This window comes from Perissodus microlepis, chromosome 1 (genome assembly GCF_051167445.1).
Source record: "Perissodus microlepis isolate ML-2025 ecotype Zambia chromosome 1, ASM5116744v1, whole genome shotgun sequence".
Lineage (NCBI taxonomy): Eukaryota > Metazoa > Chordata > Actinopteri > Cichliformes > Cichlidae > Perissodus > Perissodus microlepis.
Genome location: NC_140461.1, coordinates 21,076,509 through 21,096,802, shown reverse-complemented (window position 1 = coordinate 21,096,802; position 20,294 = coordinate 21,076,509). Strand labels below are relative to the sequence as shown.

The 20,294-nt window shown below is 41.6% G+C and overlaps 1 protein-coding gene across 9 annotated transcripts in view; it reads left to right on the top strand.

The window, feature by feature from the left end:
* sox6 (SRY-box transcription factor 6) overlaps positions 1-20,294 on the top strand; it is a 128,863-nt gene that overhangs the window by 79,473 nt on the left and 29,096 nt on the right. For 8 of the 9 annotated variants that reach the window (XM_084934846.1, XM_084934804.1, XM_084934836.1 and 5 more), the window contains 2 exons: positions 10,985-11,108; positions 15,860-15,939. In XM_084934846.1, coding sequence (XP_084790972.1) covers positions 10,985-11,108; positions 15,860-15,939 — 204 coding nt within the window. The remainder of the gene's footprint in view (positions 1-10,984; positions 11,109-15,859; positions 15,940-20,294) is intronic. The other variant, XM_084934819.1, reaches the window with a different exon arrangement.

Here is a 20,294-nt window from a genome sequence, read left to right as displayed (position 1 = left end):
CTCTCATTTTATCCTTTCTCATCATTCCAACAAGAGACGAAAAGAGATTTAGTCTTTGTCCCTCGGGATTACAATGTCACTTGTTTTAAGATAGCAGATGTTTTGATTGAAGCGTTAGAGGCTTATCAAAAGTTAAAGCTCAAGGCTTTGTGTGTTTTTCCCTCAGCTTCTTTGTATTTTTCAGTTCATCCTCCTCGTTGAAATCGTCTTGGCACTAATTCAATCCTAGGATTAGATTAACTCTTGAGTTGATTTAAGTTGAAAATCTGAAACCTCACCATTGCAAGACTCACGTGACACTTAAACATATATATATATATATATATATAAGCCATTTAACTCTGCTTCACTTTGTTTGTGGGAATGCACGAGAGGTAAAGACAAGGCATCATTTCAGGATATAAAATTTTAAAAAGTATGAGACGTGCACTCAGGTGTTGTGCCATCCATAGCCAGACCATAAGAATAACTCCATGCACCTCACTGGGTAATAAGCCCAGTTCATGTTTTCCTCAAGGATGGGTCTGTTAAGATACAATCCCTGGTGTGACTCTGTATGCAAGTAAATACACATATACATCCACAAAGGTGATAGTGTACAGTACACAGGCACACAGGGACCCACGCACTGATACACACATCAATGGAATAAATACTGGCAGAAAGGTCAGGGTGAACTTTATCTTCACAAACAGGCTGGAGAAAGCCGAGCTCCCCACATGAAACAGAGGGACACTTTTAATTCATAACATTTAATTTAATTTCCTTTTTTTAATCCATGAAAAGCATCACAATATCATGACACTGTCATTTGTCATTGGCTGTGGCATTGATGTGCTAACTCTGAGGACACTGTGAGACCCAAGATCGGCAAGATAACAGTTTCAATGTTGGCTGACAAAAGTTCTTTTTTTGCCCACATTTATATCTCACTCCATGAATGATCTGTTCGTCAGCCAAGTTATTCGGTTTATCTCCCTTTGACCTATTCTTCTCTCCCTACATACGACCTAGCTATAAACTCTGACCTCGCTGAAAGTAAGCGCACATTTTTGGTCCATTTAACCTCGTGTCCACAAACACGGCTTGCTGAAAATGAAAACCAGAGATTAAAAGAGAAAAGGCCAGTGTATTAGTGTCCACTGCACACTTCAAAGTCTTAGTGGCTTCCTCACATGTGTCTTTAATGGTGTCAAGAAACAGTGGGGGACACTACTAAAGGTTTCAAGATTAAAGAAGAAATTCAATAACACCAGCATTTATCCGCCAAGAATTTTATAAGGTGGACAATATAGAGATAGATTTTTGAAGATGAGACGGTGCATAACAGACTTGCAGGAAAACATGCAGTTTGATAGAAAAAGGTTCTGTATTAATTCTTCATAGAGTTCATATTTTAGCCAATGGCAGGGTTATTACTAACATATCTTTCCCAATCTTTTTGTCAGTGTATCACACACTGTAAAAGCATTGTTGTCGTTATTTTACAGGAAAAGGTTTCAAAATAGGTTAAAAAAAAAAGGGTTTGAAAGAGTGCAGCTTCAGTTTTTTGACCCCTTTTCTTTCTAATGCTTTCTAATTCTTTAGTCTTACCACAAAAACAGAGGTGTTTAATGTCAGTTGACATAGTGTTACAAGTGAAAAAAAAAGTTTACAGTGATGTGTTTTATTCAGATGGACGCAGAACTCCCATATTTCTCATAGAAATCAGAAAAGTCACAGGAGGATGTCTGTACCTGTCCATCTGTACACAGTAGCTGAGGAGTCTGCACTCACATAATTTTCTCTTTCTTTTAGTTTGCACCTACAGATATCAACTCTGATAATCTAACTTTAAACAAACATCAAGCTTTATATTTAAAATAAAAAAGCCATTTTTGTTTGTTTCGGGGGCTTTATTTCACATCTTCTGGAAATATCCATAATAGCTTAACAAATAAACTTTTCCTTAAGTGTCCGGTGCGGTTGCGGTTTGGCAGATGACTGACATCAAGCCTGACCCGCGGCTGTCATCAAGTCATTCTTTCAATTTCAAACGTTTTCAATCAAATCCAGCCTTTTCTTCTGGTTTAGCTTACTCGTAGATTTCTGCATTCTTGTTGTGATCCCCTTCCACTGTGATTCAGATGCAGCTTTTGATGGTTGGGGTCAGGGTCACGGTCCTGTTACAACACAAATCATCAAGCCAGTGCAAGGTCTTTGGCAGTATTTGGTAGTTTCCCACACATAATTGGCCTGCATTCAGTATTCCAGTCTTGACAAACCCCGCACAGATGAAGAATTAAACCTTTGTTTAGTGCTGCGCAAACAGTTATCTCACCAGATCTCGCACCAGATTTGATCAAATCATACTGGTCTCTGTAATAAATAGTCTTTTAGTACTTCTGTTTGGTCTACCTTTTTATCATAATGAAATGGAATATGCATCCGATCCTTTGCAATAATTTAATGCTGATTTCGTACGGCTACCAATTTAGAGGAACAAAAACCCAAAACTACAATATAATGGTAAATATTTAAAATCAATCAGATGAGTTTAAATAAACACGGGGCCGTATGGTAATTGCTCGAAGATAATAGTGCTAATTTGTGTATTCTCTGATGCTTTTGTTGTCTCCCCGGCACAAATGATTTTCTCAGTGTGAGACTCTTATTAATGCACTGGCTGGGGAAAAAAGGAAGCACAAAAATAGACATTGTTAAAGAGAATGTGTAAGTCCCCCAATTAGCACAGCTAGACTGGAAGTGTTAGCATGATAATAAGAGAATAATAGAGCAGGGGAATGGTAATGTGTGTGTGTTTAAGTGTGGAAGTTTGTGCTGCTGTGTGCACTCGTGTCTGCATAGACTCTGTTCTTTCCCTGGTATTGAAGAGCTCTATGTTAGCCTGCTAGTAGGATTATGTGGGGGCATTAACAGCCTAGTCAGACAGGCTTGGCTCTCACCCAGGGAGGCTCAGTCCAGCATGTTCATCCTCCATTTAAGGAGACTGTTAGCTGATGAAGATGTGCACATGCAAGGCTGAAGATAAAAGAAAGCGGTGACCCGACTCATTAGCCCCTGTGATTTAATATATTGACACTTGGATACAAATAATTCCATTTAGTGGACTCTATCGGCGAGGTAGGACGGATCAATTTAATTAGTTATGAAATGTGACTCCTTGTCAGGGAGCAGAAGAAATGCTGACGTTAAACAAAGTCACGTGCAATTTAAACAATAAAGCCATCACGGCCCTGTTAAAACTTAATGATGCACAAAAAGGTGCAGCAGTGGCAGTGATGGTTCGCAAATGAAGCTGAGTGGCTGTGCAGTTAGTATGTAATGCATTTGTCTGTTGCTTTAGAATTTTATACATAGCTGCCTACAGTGCTTTAGAAGGTATGGGGTTTTCCCAGTCTCCCTTTTATCAGTTTAGTGTGAGTAATAGTAAACATGCTAACTCGACTGCATCGATTTAAAAAGATAAAGAATGTGGAATTAAAGTAAAGGAAGGATGGAAGGATCGGTACTAGGTAGCTTTCAGCTGTAACTTATACTACTTGTCCTGCATCTTTGCCAATGAGGTAAAAGTATAACAAAGACAGATTAGTTACTGCTCTTTTGTGAAACTGTACATTGCACAAAGGAGCCATGCATTTGAATAATTGGCCTTTTGTTTATTAGACACCTCAGCAGCTTAAGCAGCGATAATTTAAGAGGCTCCATATCAGAGGTGCTACCTGAAAGGCTGTCACGTGCGAACTCACACCTGAGGGTCTACTTAAAATTAGTCACCTGAGGGGTTTCCAAAGCAGCCGTGGGACGGGTTCATTTATAACACAAACGTCTCACTCTATCGGCTCTCTCTCAAAAGTGACAAGAATAATTTACACAACAGAGAAGATTGTCTGGCATACAGGTATGTGAATTTGCCTTTAAAATGAATCAGGGTGTTAAATAATCCAGATAGCTGAACATCTCCTCTACACACACACACTCACACACACAGATGATGAAAGGAGCGCTTTTACGTTAGGTCCGAATATCACAATAAAGCACCTGTTCGGAGCACCAGAAATCTTCCCTGGATCGTGGAAAAGCAGCTACACTTAACAACCATTGTACCCCAACCCCCGAGAGGAAAAATATCAGTTAAGGGAGAACACATCCTCCAATGTGATGCAGACTTAGTTTCCTCTCCCCCACCGCACCGACTGTGTTTTCTCTGCTAATGTTGTGCAAACTGTTTTGTCTTTGCGCTGGCTTTTGCGTGGCCGTCATCCTCAGCAGTGGGCACTCTCACAGCGAGAAGGAGCTGCATTAATAGACTCTACTGTGTACAGGCAGCCGGCAGGAAGAAAGGGGCGCGTGTTTTCCTAGGGCAGGGGTGGCAAAGCAAAGCATTCAGCCCATGGCTAATTCAAAAAAGGAGCTTTTTGTTTTTGGGGTGGAGGAGAGTCCAAGCATTCCCCAACCAAACACAATGAATGAGCTATTTTGTCCATATATATATATTTTTTGAATATACATTTTTATTTTTGTTTGTTTTTGTAGAATCGGATTAGCAAATTATGAATTTATTTTCTTAAATTATATCACTAGCTCTTTTTTCATTTTATCAAACAGTTTGTTTTAGACGCGTCACTGTACATAAGCTCTCTTGTTTTATCTTTTACAAAATTCAACGCTTTGTACTTCTCCATCATAATTTGAGGACGTTTGAAAGTGTCAGCGCGCTCGTGTGTCTAATAACGTTGCCCCTTCTGACAGGCCTCCTTTCTTCTGAACAACAGAATGGGCTCTGTTGTGTTCTGTGGCCCCAGCAGCTGGGAGGTAACAGGGAAGACAGAGCCTCAGTCTATGAAAGGAGGACAGGACAGAGGGGGAAACCCAGCCGTGGTGCGGACAATTCTATCACGCAAATTAGATGTGTTTCAAACTCAGACAAGAGACTATTTCTCATTAACTATATACCTCCAAAAGAGGTGTTTCCCTTTTATTTTAAATACATTTTAAAGAATTTTAGTGCCTCATGGTGAAATTCCCCACTTCCCCTGCAGTGTGCCCATGAAGCCAGCTGATATCCACTGGTCTTCAGACCCCAACTGAGGTAGTTCATTTGCTCCCTTTTCAGCACAGTGTACAGCTGTCAGTGTGCTGTCAGGTGATTTCTAATCACCTCTTTTTGGAGGAGGTAATCCACTAAATTAATGCGCCATGTTTAAAAAAAAATTTAAACACAGATAATGTATCAAAACAGTGAGATATAGCACAAACACTTCACACATAACCACTTCATTAAAAACCAGAATAAAATACCTTGAGGTTAGACCTTGACATCTAAATTCTATAACATCTTTTTTATTCATGCATGGCATATGTAATGGCATGATAATATGTGCTTTCTTTATCCTGTTTTTGTCTTCCTATTTTACCACTTTGCATCACACTTGGACTTTTATTTCCTTTTCAAAACATTTAATACTAAAGCTACACTGAATCTGAGTAGAGTGCACTGTGCAGAAACCCTGTAAATGCCAGGCACTGTATTTAAGCAAACAGTAGCCTGCAGTTTTATCCAGGATTCCAAGGATGTCAAGAGGAGCCATGATGAGGAGGAGGGCTAGAGTGGAGGGATTTGGGGTGGGATGTGTTAGGTGGGTCAGAGGGATGGACTACCCTGCTTTCAGCTCCCGTCGACTTAATATAGACATATTGGAATGGCACTTTTCCAAGAAGGCTTGTTGTACTTTGTAAGGAATTAGTGGAACCATTGCTTATTCCCTCTGCATGGCCTGACCTCACTCTGGATTTTTACTTAGTGTAACACACGCAGAAATGAAGGATGTGTGTCGTCACACTCGAGCTTAAGCGAACAGTGCACACTTCATAGCCGGTGCTGCGCGTAAACAGCTCACAGAAAATAATGCAGCTTTTTTTTATACTATGTCTGATTTTTGTAGAAAGGGGTGCTGTAAATGGTTTCAGAAGCAGGAAGGAAGTGAGGAGTCAAAGACAGACTCTTGAACAGGACAAAGGCCCTTTGTCGCTGACATGAAGCTCTCCAGGGTTTCCAGCGTTAATCTGGCCAAGCATGAATAATGTGGTAAATGACCTTCATTCAAAAGCAAAAGTCTGGAGCTCAAAGTCATGTTCAAATCTATTGATCTATTTGTCTGATTATTGTTAGTTACAGACAAATCCAAACATCATCAGATCTGTGTTTGATTAATGTGCATGTCTCCCACGTAATGTAACTATTCAGTGTGCAGCAGAAAGTGACCAGCAGTAATCGAGTAACATCTGATTGTATTCAGCAGAAGTGCTTCCACTGAGTGATTTTCCTCCTGGTTGTGCTGCGGTACACTGTACACCCAGCAGGCTCTGTTCATACGCAGTGGCGGGTGTTAAACACATCCTGCTGTCTAGTGTCAGTTTACCGCGTGTGCTGCTGTTGGGATGTAGCCAGCTTACTCCCGATCACGTTCCCCTTAAATGAATCACAAAAGGTGATTCTACTAGCGAGCGTTTGGTGTTGAACTCAGTGGGGAGAAAGGTGGAAACAAAGTGTGAACTTATACCAACAGCTTACGTCTATCCTCCTTGGGTGAAATTACAGAACCTCTCCAAGAGAAAATGTGAAAACGAAGATTAGCGAGGGCTGACAACTACTAAAGTGATAAAGTAATTTTTATTTAAATGAGGTGACAGTGAAATGTGAACTCTCTTCAGGAAGATTACTGGTGACTGTGATATTTTCACAGTGTGTGAGGTGTTTATTATAGTCTAAACTTTACAGAATTAAAAATCATTGCCGCAAAGTCTTCAGATTTTTTCACCGACTTGTGGTTTTATTGTTGTCAGTCACTTTTTATAAAAGTACTTCTTGCAAGTCTCCTCATGACAAAAGTGTGCCGATTATATCGAAAACAAGGATCTGTGTATGACACAAGTGTTAAAAAGAGTCAAGTGGTAATTAATCAGAATGGAATATTGAGGATCTCATAGGTCAAGCTAATAACCGTGAGCTTTGGTGCTACCGAGGTAGATGTTTGCCTTTTTCGCCCCTTTTGTATTTGAATCTTGGTAATACTGAATAATTCTGGCAGTAAAAACAAAACAATTCTTACAGTTTCTTCAACATGGACCATTGTTGTCTACAGTGGTTAACAAACCTGAGCGTCAGTCAGTGCATGAAAGTGTAAGAGGGTTCAGACGGGATGCCAGCAGGGGTCTTGAGGCCTCACGGGTGCTTTGTGGAGGCTATAACAGACAGTGAGGAGCATGGGTGTTGACAGGGTCCCAAGTGAGTGCTGTAATGCGCTGTTCATCTCCATTTGCAGTGAGGTTTTTGGAGCAGCTTGCATGAGTGCTGTGGGTGGATGCTTTCTGGTGTACTAAAAAACACCACCGTTCACTGTTCTCCGTTTACCATCACCTTTGCCTAATGTAGCTCTGTGAAATGTGAAGCTTGTTTCTAATCACACTGCTTTTTTTTTTTTTTTTTTAATTAAAAGTGCATCTTTCATTTAAAATATGTGAAGTCTAATCTGTATTTCTGATGCTTAATAGGGATGCTAATTAACAAAACTGCTATAAAAAGGACTTTATCACGCATGCATTAGTGCAGTAATAAAGTGATCTTTGTGTGTGAGTGCATATTGCATGTGTTTTAAGTGCTCTGCACTTTTTTTTGTTTTACACCTTATGTATTTACACATCAGACATCTGAACCGTCTGCTTGTCCTCTGCAGTCTGACCACAGGATGTGCTGCTGCTTTGTGCCATTGTGGAGTTTACATGCTGTCTTATTAAACTTACTCTTAAAGGAATGATCTGCAAAATAAGGAAACTGCAGCTAGAAAAGTGTGTGTGTGTGTGTGTGTGTGTGTGTGTGTGTGTGTGTGTGTGTGTGTGTTATATCTTTTTTTAAAATTTAAATTGTTCCTTTAAAAAAATGAAAAAGAAAGCGCTCTCTCTAACATACAGTTTGGAATCGCACACACAGTAGATGCAAGTGAGTTCTATTTATCAAATACCAGCATCTCCTTGAGAGGGAAACAGATTGTGTACTGGGCTGCTACAGACTTCATCAGGTCATCTGAATTGATGATACATGTTGCAAGGGAGCCCGTTTCCCCCGGAAACCTCTGCTGGAGCGCATGCTGGCAGAGACGGGGGCCTCAGCCAAGTCTGTCTGACTGATCACTACAGATGCTCCTCTTCAAGTATTCCGAGTCAGATCCTTATTGCTGTGTCTTGAGGGACAAACAATAGCACCTGTTCCTCATAAGATAGCCCATTCATGTATCTTTAATGAAGCCTGGGGGCAGATGGTGTGAAATGACATTATCCAGTACTTAGCAGCGCTAAGACAAAGGAATAGCACTGCCAGCATAACAATGCTGCTGTATTTATGAGGGAAAGGGAGAAGGCTGTCTGAGCGCCCCACTCACATCTGCTCCACTTCATTCCCCCACTCCTCAAGATCATCTTGGCATTAGAAATATCCTGGGCTCTTCGCCCATGGATAGATGGACTTTCGGGTAACTCTTATAAAGTGGGCGGGATGATGGAGTTGTAGAAACAGAGCAGAGCGCAAGTTAAACATCCATGTTGATTTCCATAAAGTATACTTTATTTTTCTGCCACACTGCTTTAAACAGTCGATTCTAAAAATAAGGGACTCATGAAAATATTATAATCTGCTAAGCCACTGTGCCAGCTGTTAATTGACAGCTCAGCTAACCTCCTCTATTTGTTGCCACCTTGAAGCTGCTCAGAATTTGATTTGCCTTTCTCTGACATTAGCCGCTGTAAATTAAACTTTAATGCATCGAGCTCATTACCGAAAATCACAAGCATTCAACTTCATTGCATTTATTTCCCCTTCAACGCGCAGTTCGGATCTGTCTTGCCTCAATGAACCTTGTATATTTGCCCCATATTTTAGAGTAATAATAGTAATAAAAGCTTATATCCCAGATGAAATTATATCATTTAGAGTTTATCATTTGCGTTTGCTGGAGAAATGCATACGTGTATCAGAAATGCTTCTGCTGATGTCTCTCATTATAGTGTGTGTATAAAGTGTGGATGGCCTGTATACGTCCCTTAAACAATTTTGCGGTATTATTTAATGTACTCAGAAAAAACACTTTAACTTTAAATTTAAAATGTGAAGTTAAAAAAATGAAGTGCTGATTTAAAACACCTTTAAACAACTGATGCATGTTAGCAAACTCCTGAAATATGAACTACCATGCAGCGCACTTAAAGGGACTTGAGGGAGCCCTTTTCTGCCCTGTGACTGCTGCACATTCAGCACCAGACTCCATCTGTTTTAACAGTCCAAATACACAGGCAGAGAAAAGCTGTGTGCCCCTGCCTGTCACTGGCCCCACCTCATGTTGTGACATTAATTATTGTGTTTTTCCATATGTTCCATACATGCAAGACCAAGCTCGATCTTTCACTCGCTCAGCCTGGAAACTTGGAACACAAATCCCCATAAAGCAATGTTTTATTTAAGGACATTTGTCGCAGTCTCCTTGGCCATTTATTTTTTCTTCAGCAACAGCACATTTTACAAAATTACTTTTCTATTCTTTTATAATGCACTTTCTGCACTTGCACTTCCATAAACGCTCAGTAGGCATAAAATTCTTCTATTTATTTAGTTTTCAGTCTAGCTTTGCACCTCTGGACAGATCAATAAAGTTGTTTAAAGTAGGTTTAGCCTGCTAGCTCCGAGAGAACCTGGGTGCAACTGCTCCTGTAGAGGGTCTACAGGGGGAGCAACCCCAACTGAAAAGTGGAGATCATAGCAGAGCTCAGCCATAACACGGGACAGGTTGATTTCATGCCCCAATGCAGCGGCAGTAATTGCACCCAGGCCCGTTTTATTGCGAGTTGATTTTAAGGAGGGATGAATGGAGAAACATTCTGTAAAGTGTTTATTTTGGGGGATGACCTTTATTAACCCATTTCCAGGCAGGTTCCCCCGAGGTGATTTGGCTCAGCCTTAGATTAACCCTCACAGGCCCATGGTAGCCAGGCTGCGCCCTATCATGGAGTTTCAGGAAGCAGAGACTGACAGTAAAATTGGACTTGCAGCATGTGTGCAAACCCCCACACAGCACTTTTGATACATAAGCTACTCACCCACCCTTGACACACAAATGCAGGGAGTTTGTGCTGATATCCCCAGTAGGCAAGTCAGCAACAGGCTGCATGGTGAAGGTTAATATGTGAGTTGAACACAGACTGGGAAAGACATTAAGATGAAAAAGAACAAGCACTTTTCAATGGCCTGCCATTTTCACTCCTAAAAGCAGTGACATTAAATTCCTGGATGTCTTTAGCTTTTTCTAATATGAACAAATGGTCATCCAGGATTCTGTTACAAGTTAAGCTTCCCTTGAGGTTTTTGTGTCGTCATGCATCTACACGCTGATCGGTTCTGGCACTGCATCTGCATCAGACGTTAAACAATCTTCTTGCAGAGTGTAACAGCTAGAAAGTTGGTTTACTACAGGCCTTTAATAAACATGGCATACTCATCAGTGAGTGCTACGGTTCGCTTTGACCTTAGGTTTTATTAAAACCAAGCACGCTGTACATCTTTGATATTCGGAGTTATCATTTTATAGATTTAATACTACTTTCAACACATACACTGCTTGCCATAGAATCCATACAAAACTATTGCGCCTTTCTGCTTTCCGTCCTACAGTACATGTCACTTACTCTAACTTATGCTGTAACAATGTGTGTATGCGGGCCTTTGATGTGCCGAGGTGAAATTGTGGTTTGGATTAAGAGCAGGCGTAGCGCAGCCAGGTATTGTGTGAGCACACGAGGGCCGTCATTGCCGCAGAGACCCCTGTCAGCACGCGTTAGCAAGAGCTGTGATCTGGCCTCCCCCTGAGTGGGCTCTGTGTTTCTGTGTACTATGCCAGTGCTTAGGCCTCTCTCTGATCTCTGCTCCCTATCTGTTCAGCAGGTCCAGGGTCACATGCCTCCGCTCATGATCCCCATTTTTCCACACGACCAACGCACTCTAGCAGCAGCAGCTGCCGCCCAGCAAGGCTTTCTCTTCCCTCCAGGAATGTCTTATAAGCCAGGTACGCTTGCAAATTTAAGCCATTTTGGTCATATTTTCCTTCTTTTCTCCCTTGCTTGCTTTGTCTTCACCCCCTTTGTGCTTTTAACCACAACTATAATTTTCAGTCTGGAAGTTGTTAGACTTTAATGCTTCATTCACACTCTGCTGCTGGCATGCTCTGCTGTGTCTGAACACAGATTTGAGAGCAACGCCTGGGAATGTTCTTGTCCATGTGGAACAATAGATATGGGTGGAAAAACAGAGGAATGTAAACATGTCATCGGCATGAAAGTATCTTTCAGGAGTGCACTGGCTATAATAGTTTTTTTGTTTTTAAAGTATCTACTGCCAGAGATCCAAGAACACGGGAGACGAACCCTGCAAGAAGTGCTTTCCAAATCTATCGTAATAAAAAAGCAACTCCCCTGTTACAGTTTCACACAATTATACCTTGTTATAGTCAGATTAAGTCATTAAAACACAGTTAGGAGTTGGATAGTCTGTACATGATGCAAGAACAGGTTTTTCTGTACAATTACTGTTTGCGCTGCCTGTAACGGCATGCCTCACTTGCTTCCTTTGTATTATGGAAACATATTTTACACATTGTAAAGTTTTCCACGTTACAGTATGTACTTAGTCCCAGGGCAAGGTTATATATACATATATTTAAAAAATGGTTGTTTTGTTACGCACATCATTTATTTAACAAAATTCAGCTGAATCTTGTCCACTGAAAAAGGTTTACCCATTTTCACTCCAAGGCAAAAAAGTGTTTTTATGTTGATGAAACCTTGAAAAAGAAAAGTCTTTGTCTGAAGAGGACTATAAACAGAAAAATGAGAAGAGTAAGAAGTCAGCAGGTTTGCAACACAACATTAAAAGGTGTGGTAGTGCAGTTAATGAATTAACTATAAAACCACAGGATGAAAAAGAAAGTCAGCTATTTTTGAACTATGGAGCCATGACAGCTTAAACAAAGTGCCTGAGGGGGAGTCTTTTACCAGTGTGCTTTTTGCAATAGGTTTGACACGGAAAATGTTTTAGTTCAAATAACAGGAGCTATTATGGAATCATGTTCAGGGGTCACCATGTGCACGGGTCTTGCATAATTCATGAGCTCGTGAAGAAATGGCAAAGGAGGTCTGGAAATGACTCTTGTAGTCAGAAGAGGTATTTTCAAAGCCTTTATTATTTCTTCCCTGTCCAACACAATATACACAATATATCCAGAGAGCACAATGTTATCATCACCACCTGCAGAGTGTACAGGATGCTTCTGTGTCCTTTCTCCATGAAGTGAGCGGTGAAGCATTTACTTCCAAGACTAAGGCACACTAATCTGATGTTATCATTATGAGACAGCTCCCAGGGACCACTGCTTATGACCCCCAAACCTGTGGTGCTCTCATGGCAACAGATTCATTTTGGCACCGTAGTGGTAAGTCATCACCCCATCCACTGGCTGTGCTCAATGGCCTGGTGTTGCATGGTAGGCAGGCACAGTCATAGAGACACCAAGTCATCGCTTAAACAAATAGATATGTAAGTTGGACTTCTTAGCCTGTTTGCACTGTTTACACAGACATGGCAGCATTCAGTCTGAGGTGCCTTTAATGGAGCTGGAGAATGACCCCATAGTCTTTAGTCTCTGCCAGTCGCCCTCATAGGTATCCTGCTGACAGTTGATAGTTTTCTCATGCTATCTTATTTTATTTTGTTTTATTAGTTGCCAGATTTAAACTATTCAGTCTTTGTAGTGTTTGTTTTTCAAGTCATTCAAACTGGATGTTTACTCTTTATGAGTAAGTTGTATGAAGAAGGAGTCTTTTTATGTGTGCAGTGTGTGTCGCAGGTTCCATTGCTAGACTTAAAGATCTGCAGGGCCTCAATCAGGGATTACTCAAATCACAAAGATATTTCTTGGTATATTAAAATGTACTATATAATATGCTACCTGAAGCCCCCTTGCTTTTGCTGGGTTTGGCATTGGGCTGCAACACTAAAAATGCAAAGACATTTAATTTTTATTAACAATATTTATTTGTGATCTTCTGCTTTTCACAATACAAACAAACCATGATAAAACACTGTATATACATATGTAATCTAAGAGAAAACAAAATATTCCTCTAATGTTTGAGAGCATGTCTCATGTCCAAACAGAGTTGCTGTCTTTTTCATTTTGGCAAAGTTAATGTGACTCAACTTCCAGTCAGGTTGTGCTATTATACAGTAATCTTGATTCTTGTTTCATACAAAGTGCAGATCCAAGGATTACTGCTTGAAATTCTTGGGAGACACCAGCAAATGCACACCTCAGCTTGTATTTTGAGTTAAACTGCTGCTGCAACATTTTGGATTAGAAAAAACTTGTTTTTTTCCTGTTACTTTCAGTGTAGTTAAATCCAATGCCAACTGCAGAAGCTTGGTAAAACTCAAACGTGAGATTTTACTGGGGTACAGCAGATTAATGATGGGGCACATACCCCTGTGAAAAGGGTTCAAGCGATGCCTATGTTCCATTTTTTACTTGACAACAGTTCATTTGTTCTCCTTCACATTGTTCACATTGCTCGGAAACCTAAAAATTGCAACATTGAACGTGAAGCTGGTTGACTAAATGAGTTTCATTAACCACAACCTGAGTCATATAAAAATATACATAATCACTATCTGTAAGCACTTAATTGGAAGCATCTTGGAGCACTTTGTCTGGACTGGCACAACAGCAATACAAAAGCATCCCCTGTCATTTTTGCCCCCATAAAAGGCTGATTTCTGTACTGTGTCATTTCAGTGGGTCATTTCTGTACTGTTAGTGTTAACATCACAACGACATCCAATGATAAATACTATTAGATAAGTTACCTTTTAGATTTAAGGCATATATTTTTGCGTGTCACAGACAAAATGACAAACCAGCTCCAAAAAATCGCAACAAAGTCACTTAAATGTAGCTCAGCTAGTCACTGTTCAGTTCAGCTATGCTATAAATGACAATGCAATGTGGGATCTTTGTGTCTCTCCTACGATGCTCTCAAATCTAAACAACGAAGTGCTTTATTTGTTTCAAGTTAAAGGAAACTTAAAAGCTGGTGAAAAAAGATGATCAGGTTTGACAGTTGCAGTCATTCATTCATAATTTGATCTACCCTAAGAAAGGTTTCAGCTACATCTGTCAACCCTCAGGAGATCTAAGACTTATTTCTTGGCACCACATGAGGGGGGAAATATAGCCTGTTGTGACTATGGCGTCATCAATACGACCCCCCCAACCCCTCTTAGTGTTTAGAATCCAGGCTCTCAACAGCAAAGCAACAAGGACCTTTTTTTTTTTTTTTCTTTACAAAGGAAGTAAAACATTTTAAATGCTTTTCCTTTTCGTTACGAGGGGTGCTAACCTGCAGGAGTTTACATTCTGTTGGAGTCTGGTGCCTAGACACAGACTTTGATGACCCAAGTCCCAGACTTTGGAGTCTCAAGATCCCCCAGCAGTCGTCGTGCAGCACATGACCCTCCCCAGGTTTCACATGACATCTAAAGACATTCAGCCATTTATTATCCCCCAAACCCTACGTCACAGACAGCAAATGAGACAGGGAGAAAAGCGAGACCAAAAAAAGGAGGTGTGTAGAAATAACCACAGCCCACCCACCCCCTTACATCCAACTTAGCACTATTTGAAACCACTTCTGCTGTGTGATTTTATTTGCTACTAAATGGGGATTGGATTTCCATGGCCTGTATCACATTGTGCTGTGCTGTACAAGATTGCAAAGTGAGGCGGGCGGACGAGGGCAAAGTGAAAGAGAAGGTGTATACATTTGCCTTGTCTGTGGCTTAATGGCTCCATATGTTTGTGAAGAGAAGTGACAGCCAGAAGTGGGGTCTGAGCGAAGGCCAACTACCCCTCCCCGCTCTCGCAGTGCACGCCATCACCCCTCCTTCAGATTCCTGCCTCAAACCTACCTCCCGTCTATGAATGCTGTGCTGCCCAGTCTCACTGGGGATGTTCTCTCCATCTCAACACACAAGGTTGACCGTGTAAAGGCTTCTGCAACCCTATGGATATCACTCACGCTGCAGCCATTTTTATATCCCTGTGTAACAAATGTGCTGATGGTGGGCCAACAGTAATGAATACTGCTGCTATTTGGAGATTATTTCCTCCTTGCTTGATCACAGTGGCATATGAGATAAGAATGTGGTTTTTTTAACCAGTGTTATTGTGACAGCACACTTGTTCTAACCAGTTTGCATACAAGTGTTTTCACTCTGTTGCCAAAGCTATCACTCAGAAACAAACAATGTGGCACTGAACAATAACCAGACAAGTCTACAGCTGTATGAATTGCCTGAGAGAACATACTGGTCTTTTACAAAAGCACTAACTGAATACCAAGGGAGATATTTAGCATCTAATCAGAACACAAACACACGCACACTCAAGCACACCTTTAAAGAATCCCCACCTTGTTTAACAGTGTCTTATTTACTGTTGTCAGGGGATTTGTAGTGCACAGGTGGAGTAAGAAGGGAATGGTGTGGAACTTTCGTAAGTAATTCTGCTCTTGTTAAACCCCCGTAGGCTTTTTGTTAATGCAGATGTTTGGGCTTGAAGCCGAGCGTTCGTTGCTGTTCGCCACATTTCTGTGGCAAAAGTAGTGGAGGGCCCAGAATCCGTGTTGGCACTTGCCTGGTCGCTGTGGGCCGGCTCATTGTCTGAACCTGTATGCATTGTTGTCTCTTTCTTTCTGTCTCTGACAGGTGATAACTACCCGGTGCAGTTCATTCCATCCTCAGTGGCAGCTGCAGCAGCGTCAGGACTCAGCCCCCTCCAGCTTCAGGTATGTACAGTACTATGACAAAGAATGTTAGCGACGCTCGCCAAGCTCAGGGCAGAAAGGATGGCTAAGCAGCTGTACACTAAGTAATGAGGCGCACACTAAATAATCCTGGAGGCCCCAAGCTCGCGCGCGCTTATCACCTTACGTATGTAATTCATCCCATATGATAGAGGTTTCATCCCCACCAGCTCAGCCAGAGAGTTAGGAAGATAATAGTTATTAGAGAGAATGAAAATCACTTTGGTTGCATTAATCACCCACCAGTGAATTTATTGGAAGACAACAGGCTGCAAAAAAAATCTCTTTCCTAATGCTTTCATCTAGAAAACGACTGTGCTATTTACAGTTTATCTCTTTGTAGAAAACAGCTAAGAAAATTATTAAAATTAGTCTAATAAAAAAAATGTGTGATAAGAGGATTTGAGCAACGAGAAATGTTGAGAGAGGCTGTGAGCCCTACGGGCTGCTCCAGGACTTCTCTCACTCAGCGTTTAAGAGCTAAACCTAGGTCAGGGCTTAACCTGAGGCCATAATGTTTAATGTAGATAATTATCTGTGTTCTATTATTCAACTTATTGCTATTATAAATAGTAATAAATATAAATAGCTAATGAGAAATTTAAAATAATTACTTCCCCCCCCCTAACTTTTCACTGATTTTTATTTCCATTAAAAAAAAACAAAAAAAAAAACAATGGAAATCTGAACATTGCTGATTGTTGCTTCTCTAATTATGATTTTTCTTAGTAGTTCTGAGTAATTGTAGAATTTCTGTCTGGAAGTCTTAGTTGTAGTTCTTTGGAAACAAAAGCAGCAAACAAAGAATATAAAAGTATCCTACCCAGCATATGGTTAAGTGGCCACTGCTGCTTTATCAACAACACCAGTAAGTTATTTTACAGCTACAGAATGTGATGCTAAACAGCAGAAAGAAGTAAACCACGAGTGCAAAGCTAAGCTCAAGACTAAGGAGAGACTCTTTGCACACTGATATATGTGGCATTTGTCCTTCAGAAGCTACCACTGTCAGTGTTAACGAGCCTTGGCAAGTTCGAACAATGCACGCAGCTGGCTCTGAAGAGCCGTGCGTCATTATGCATCCAGGAGAAGAGCTATCAGAAGCATGTAAGGTGTTAAATGAGTCTGTTCATGTTTGAGGATGCGTGTCTGTGAGTGTAAAAGATGGAAGCTGCTTTTCTGAATATCTTTCTGGAGTACATATGCGTGGCATAGGAGTGTCAGTTCAGACAGGCATACTCAGCCTATTTATAGGGGTGTATGAGGTCAGATGAAACAGTCGTATATCTGAAGGTTGGGGTAAGAACGGGAGACGGGTCTAGAGTCATTAATTCTGACTATGTATCTAACCCTGGGAATGGGCAAAAACAGTGCCTCCAAGACCATGACTTGGCTGACCTTTACAGAACACAGTAAACAAAAAGAGGTGCATTTTCCATTAATTGAAGTCTGTCAGCCTGTCACATATTCCGCCTGCTGGCTGCTATTTACCCTGCATAGAGATTCCCCTTAAAACAGTAAGGCAAATCAAACATGCCCTTTTCTGCATAGCTGGGATCAACAAACCATGTGACTGCCACCACTTCCTCTACAAAGCGCTGGGAGCCTGGTATGATTAAAACCATCATCTCAACCCAGTCATGGAATTAAGTTGGAGTTGTTTCCTCTCTTTTCAAACCAATAATACCACCAGCACCTTCCTTCATCGAAATTAAACTACTGAAAAGTGTCCTTAAATAAATGCCTGTTTGTGACAGAAGGGACCAATGTGTAGAAAGGAAACACACTTTCTCTTGAAATGAATGCCATCTTAATACCAGCGCCACTTGATATTTTTGAAAGTTTGTGCATTATAAATCAGCCAGCGCAATTCTCCATTAACTCCATTAAACTGTCCTGAAATGTTTTAGTTCCCACCCCCAAACCTATTGTTTATCTTCCTTGTGCACGCGGTCACATGAACACACGCAGATACAACATCCCACACACATATGGCTGAATAGGCTGCCCCCCTCAATTAAAATATCTCTTCCTGTCAGCTGCATGGCAAGGTATAATTTTCACCAATTTACTCGATTTCGACTGTGCAATATATGAACCTTAAAAAATTATCTTATTGGTAGAATTAATTCCCACAATGCTGCAGAGGTAATGTGATCAGCCATCCAGCCAAAGAGGCTAGCCGCTCCGTCAGTCTTAATGTTGGCCACGAAGCCTCTTCACAATCTTCTCTGTCATAACAGTCTGGGATCCTCCCCCATTCCCCGCCCTTTCTCGCCAAGAGAAGAAAACCCAACAAGGTAACAAAGGCTCCGAGCTGATGGATGTAAATGAATCTTGCAGGATGCGTTTGAGTGTTGGGAGACTGTAATTTGCTTGTCAATACAGGGTGGTAGCATCACTCTGGTGGCTGGCAGTCTGCAAGTGGCTGTCACCAGGCATTGCTGTACCACAGGGCAATTTCACTCAATGTTTTCCTGACAGATTGGCTCTGGTCCGCAACTCACAGGAGAGGAGACGGGTAAACTATCCCAGCGCGACATGCCCCTCTTCATTAGTGCCCACACAGAGGCGGGATGAGCCCAGGACCAGCAGGAAACAATGGCTCCATCCCTGCCTGTCCCTCATTGATTACAACTGACATGTCTCACCTAACAGAGGAAATTGTGCTGAGATTGTAACCCAATCTCTCCGGACACCTACTATATTCAATTGAGTGAAGATACAAGAAGGGAATTTCCCTAATTCCACAAAAGAATTTTCTATTTGGGATAGCATTTAATTTGCTCTTTGTACATTATTCCTTGCCAACTGAAAAAAACTATTTACTTAAGGAAAATGTGACCCTAATGCATATCGCCCGTCTTCATGAACCGCTGAACAGTTGAAAAACCTTCGAGAAAGCCCTGTTTTTACCACTGGAAGCAGACTTTGGAGTTCAAGCCGTTTTACAGAAAGCATTACTGTAGAAGACAAAACATCTGGGTTCTCTGTATGTAGTGTCACCACTGGACAAAATAAAAAAGAAACCCTCTGCGTTTACTCAGTCAAAGGTCCATTTTCTCTCTCCTGCTGTCTCATTCTTTCTCTCGTTTGCAATTTCCATCAACCTCTTAAACCACCACAAAGTGTCTTAGTTTAAGTATTTCTCTTTCAATTACCCCATGCTATTTTTTGTGTTTCTCTTGGCTTTTTTTCCCCTATGAATTGTCCTGGCGCATGACATCCTCATGCTTTACATTACTGGAAGCGGAGCTGCTAGAAATAAGACTTTTGCCGCATTTGCAACGGCATCTCTCCAGGGCCACGATAAACCTGGGCCCAGCCTCAGCTCATGCTCCCACTGTAAAGATGAAAAGAAGCCCATATGCTTAGCAACAACCCGGACCAGATCTCGAGCCGACAGACACATCTAAAGGAGTACTCACAGGCTTAGATGACTGGTGCGATAAGAAAGAGTGTTACACAATCAGGTACAAACAGGAAGAAAGTGGGAGAGCAGCAAACCCCGCATTATCTTTTGTTTGGATGTAAATGCCTGTGTAGTACAGATGTGAAGAAATGGCTTCTATCATTAACAAGTGAAGCACTTTTGACTTTGAAAGAGAGGGAGAGAGGAGGAGAGGGGGGGTAGAGAACAGACATACTGTAGAGAGCAGCTGTTTTTGTGTTTATGAGCAAAGGAGCTTGGTCTTTGAAGGTAACCCAGAGCAGTGCAGCAATGCTGGAGTGTGTGTGGAAGGCTGGCTAATAGGAAGGCTAGGTGAGCAGCTGGATAGAGGCAGTGGTGAACAGAGGGACAGATGGACAGATAGAGTTGATAATGCAGTGAGCAGCAGTGAATGGGAGGGTTGGCTCTGGGGCCCCTGGGCCTGGAGTATCCACACTCACGCCTACACAAGACAGTCTGCGATTGTGTGCATATATACAAGTTAGAAACTGAGAGAAGGACTGGACTGTCTACTCAGTAGTTGTGTCATAGAGAATCCGAGAAAGGCAGTGGGGGGGAAGGAGGGGTGAGAGCAGAGCAGGTTGGGTGCCAGCAGATGAGACAGATGTTGAGCCATACTGGAAAGCATCGGCACAGTGCACCAGGACGCCTTCCTCCACTCTTGACATCTGGGCTTAGCCTGGGTCAGGCTGCATGGTCGCCCTGGGCAATGAGCCTGTACAAGCCTTGTGGCAAACTGGGCTGGCGCTGTGCTGCCTTTTAAATGGTGTGGTGCACTGAAGCACAGTTAATGCCCTCATATCCAGCCCAGTGCTCAGTACCCAGGCCAGACAGAGGTGAATGAGACACTGACATAGAGACACACTCGCACACAAAGAGATGAGAG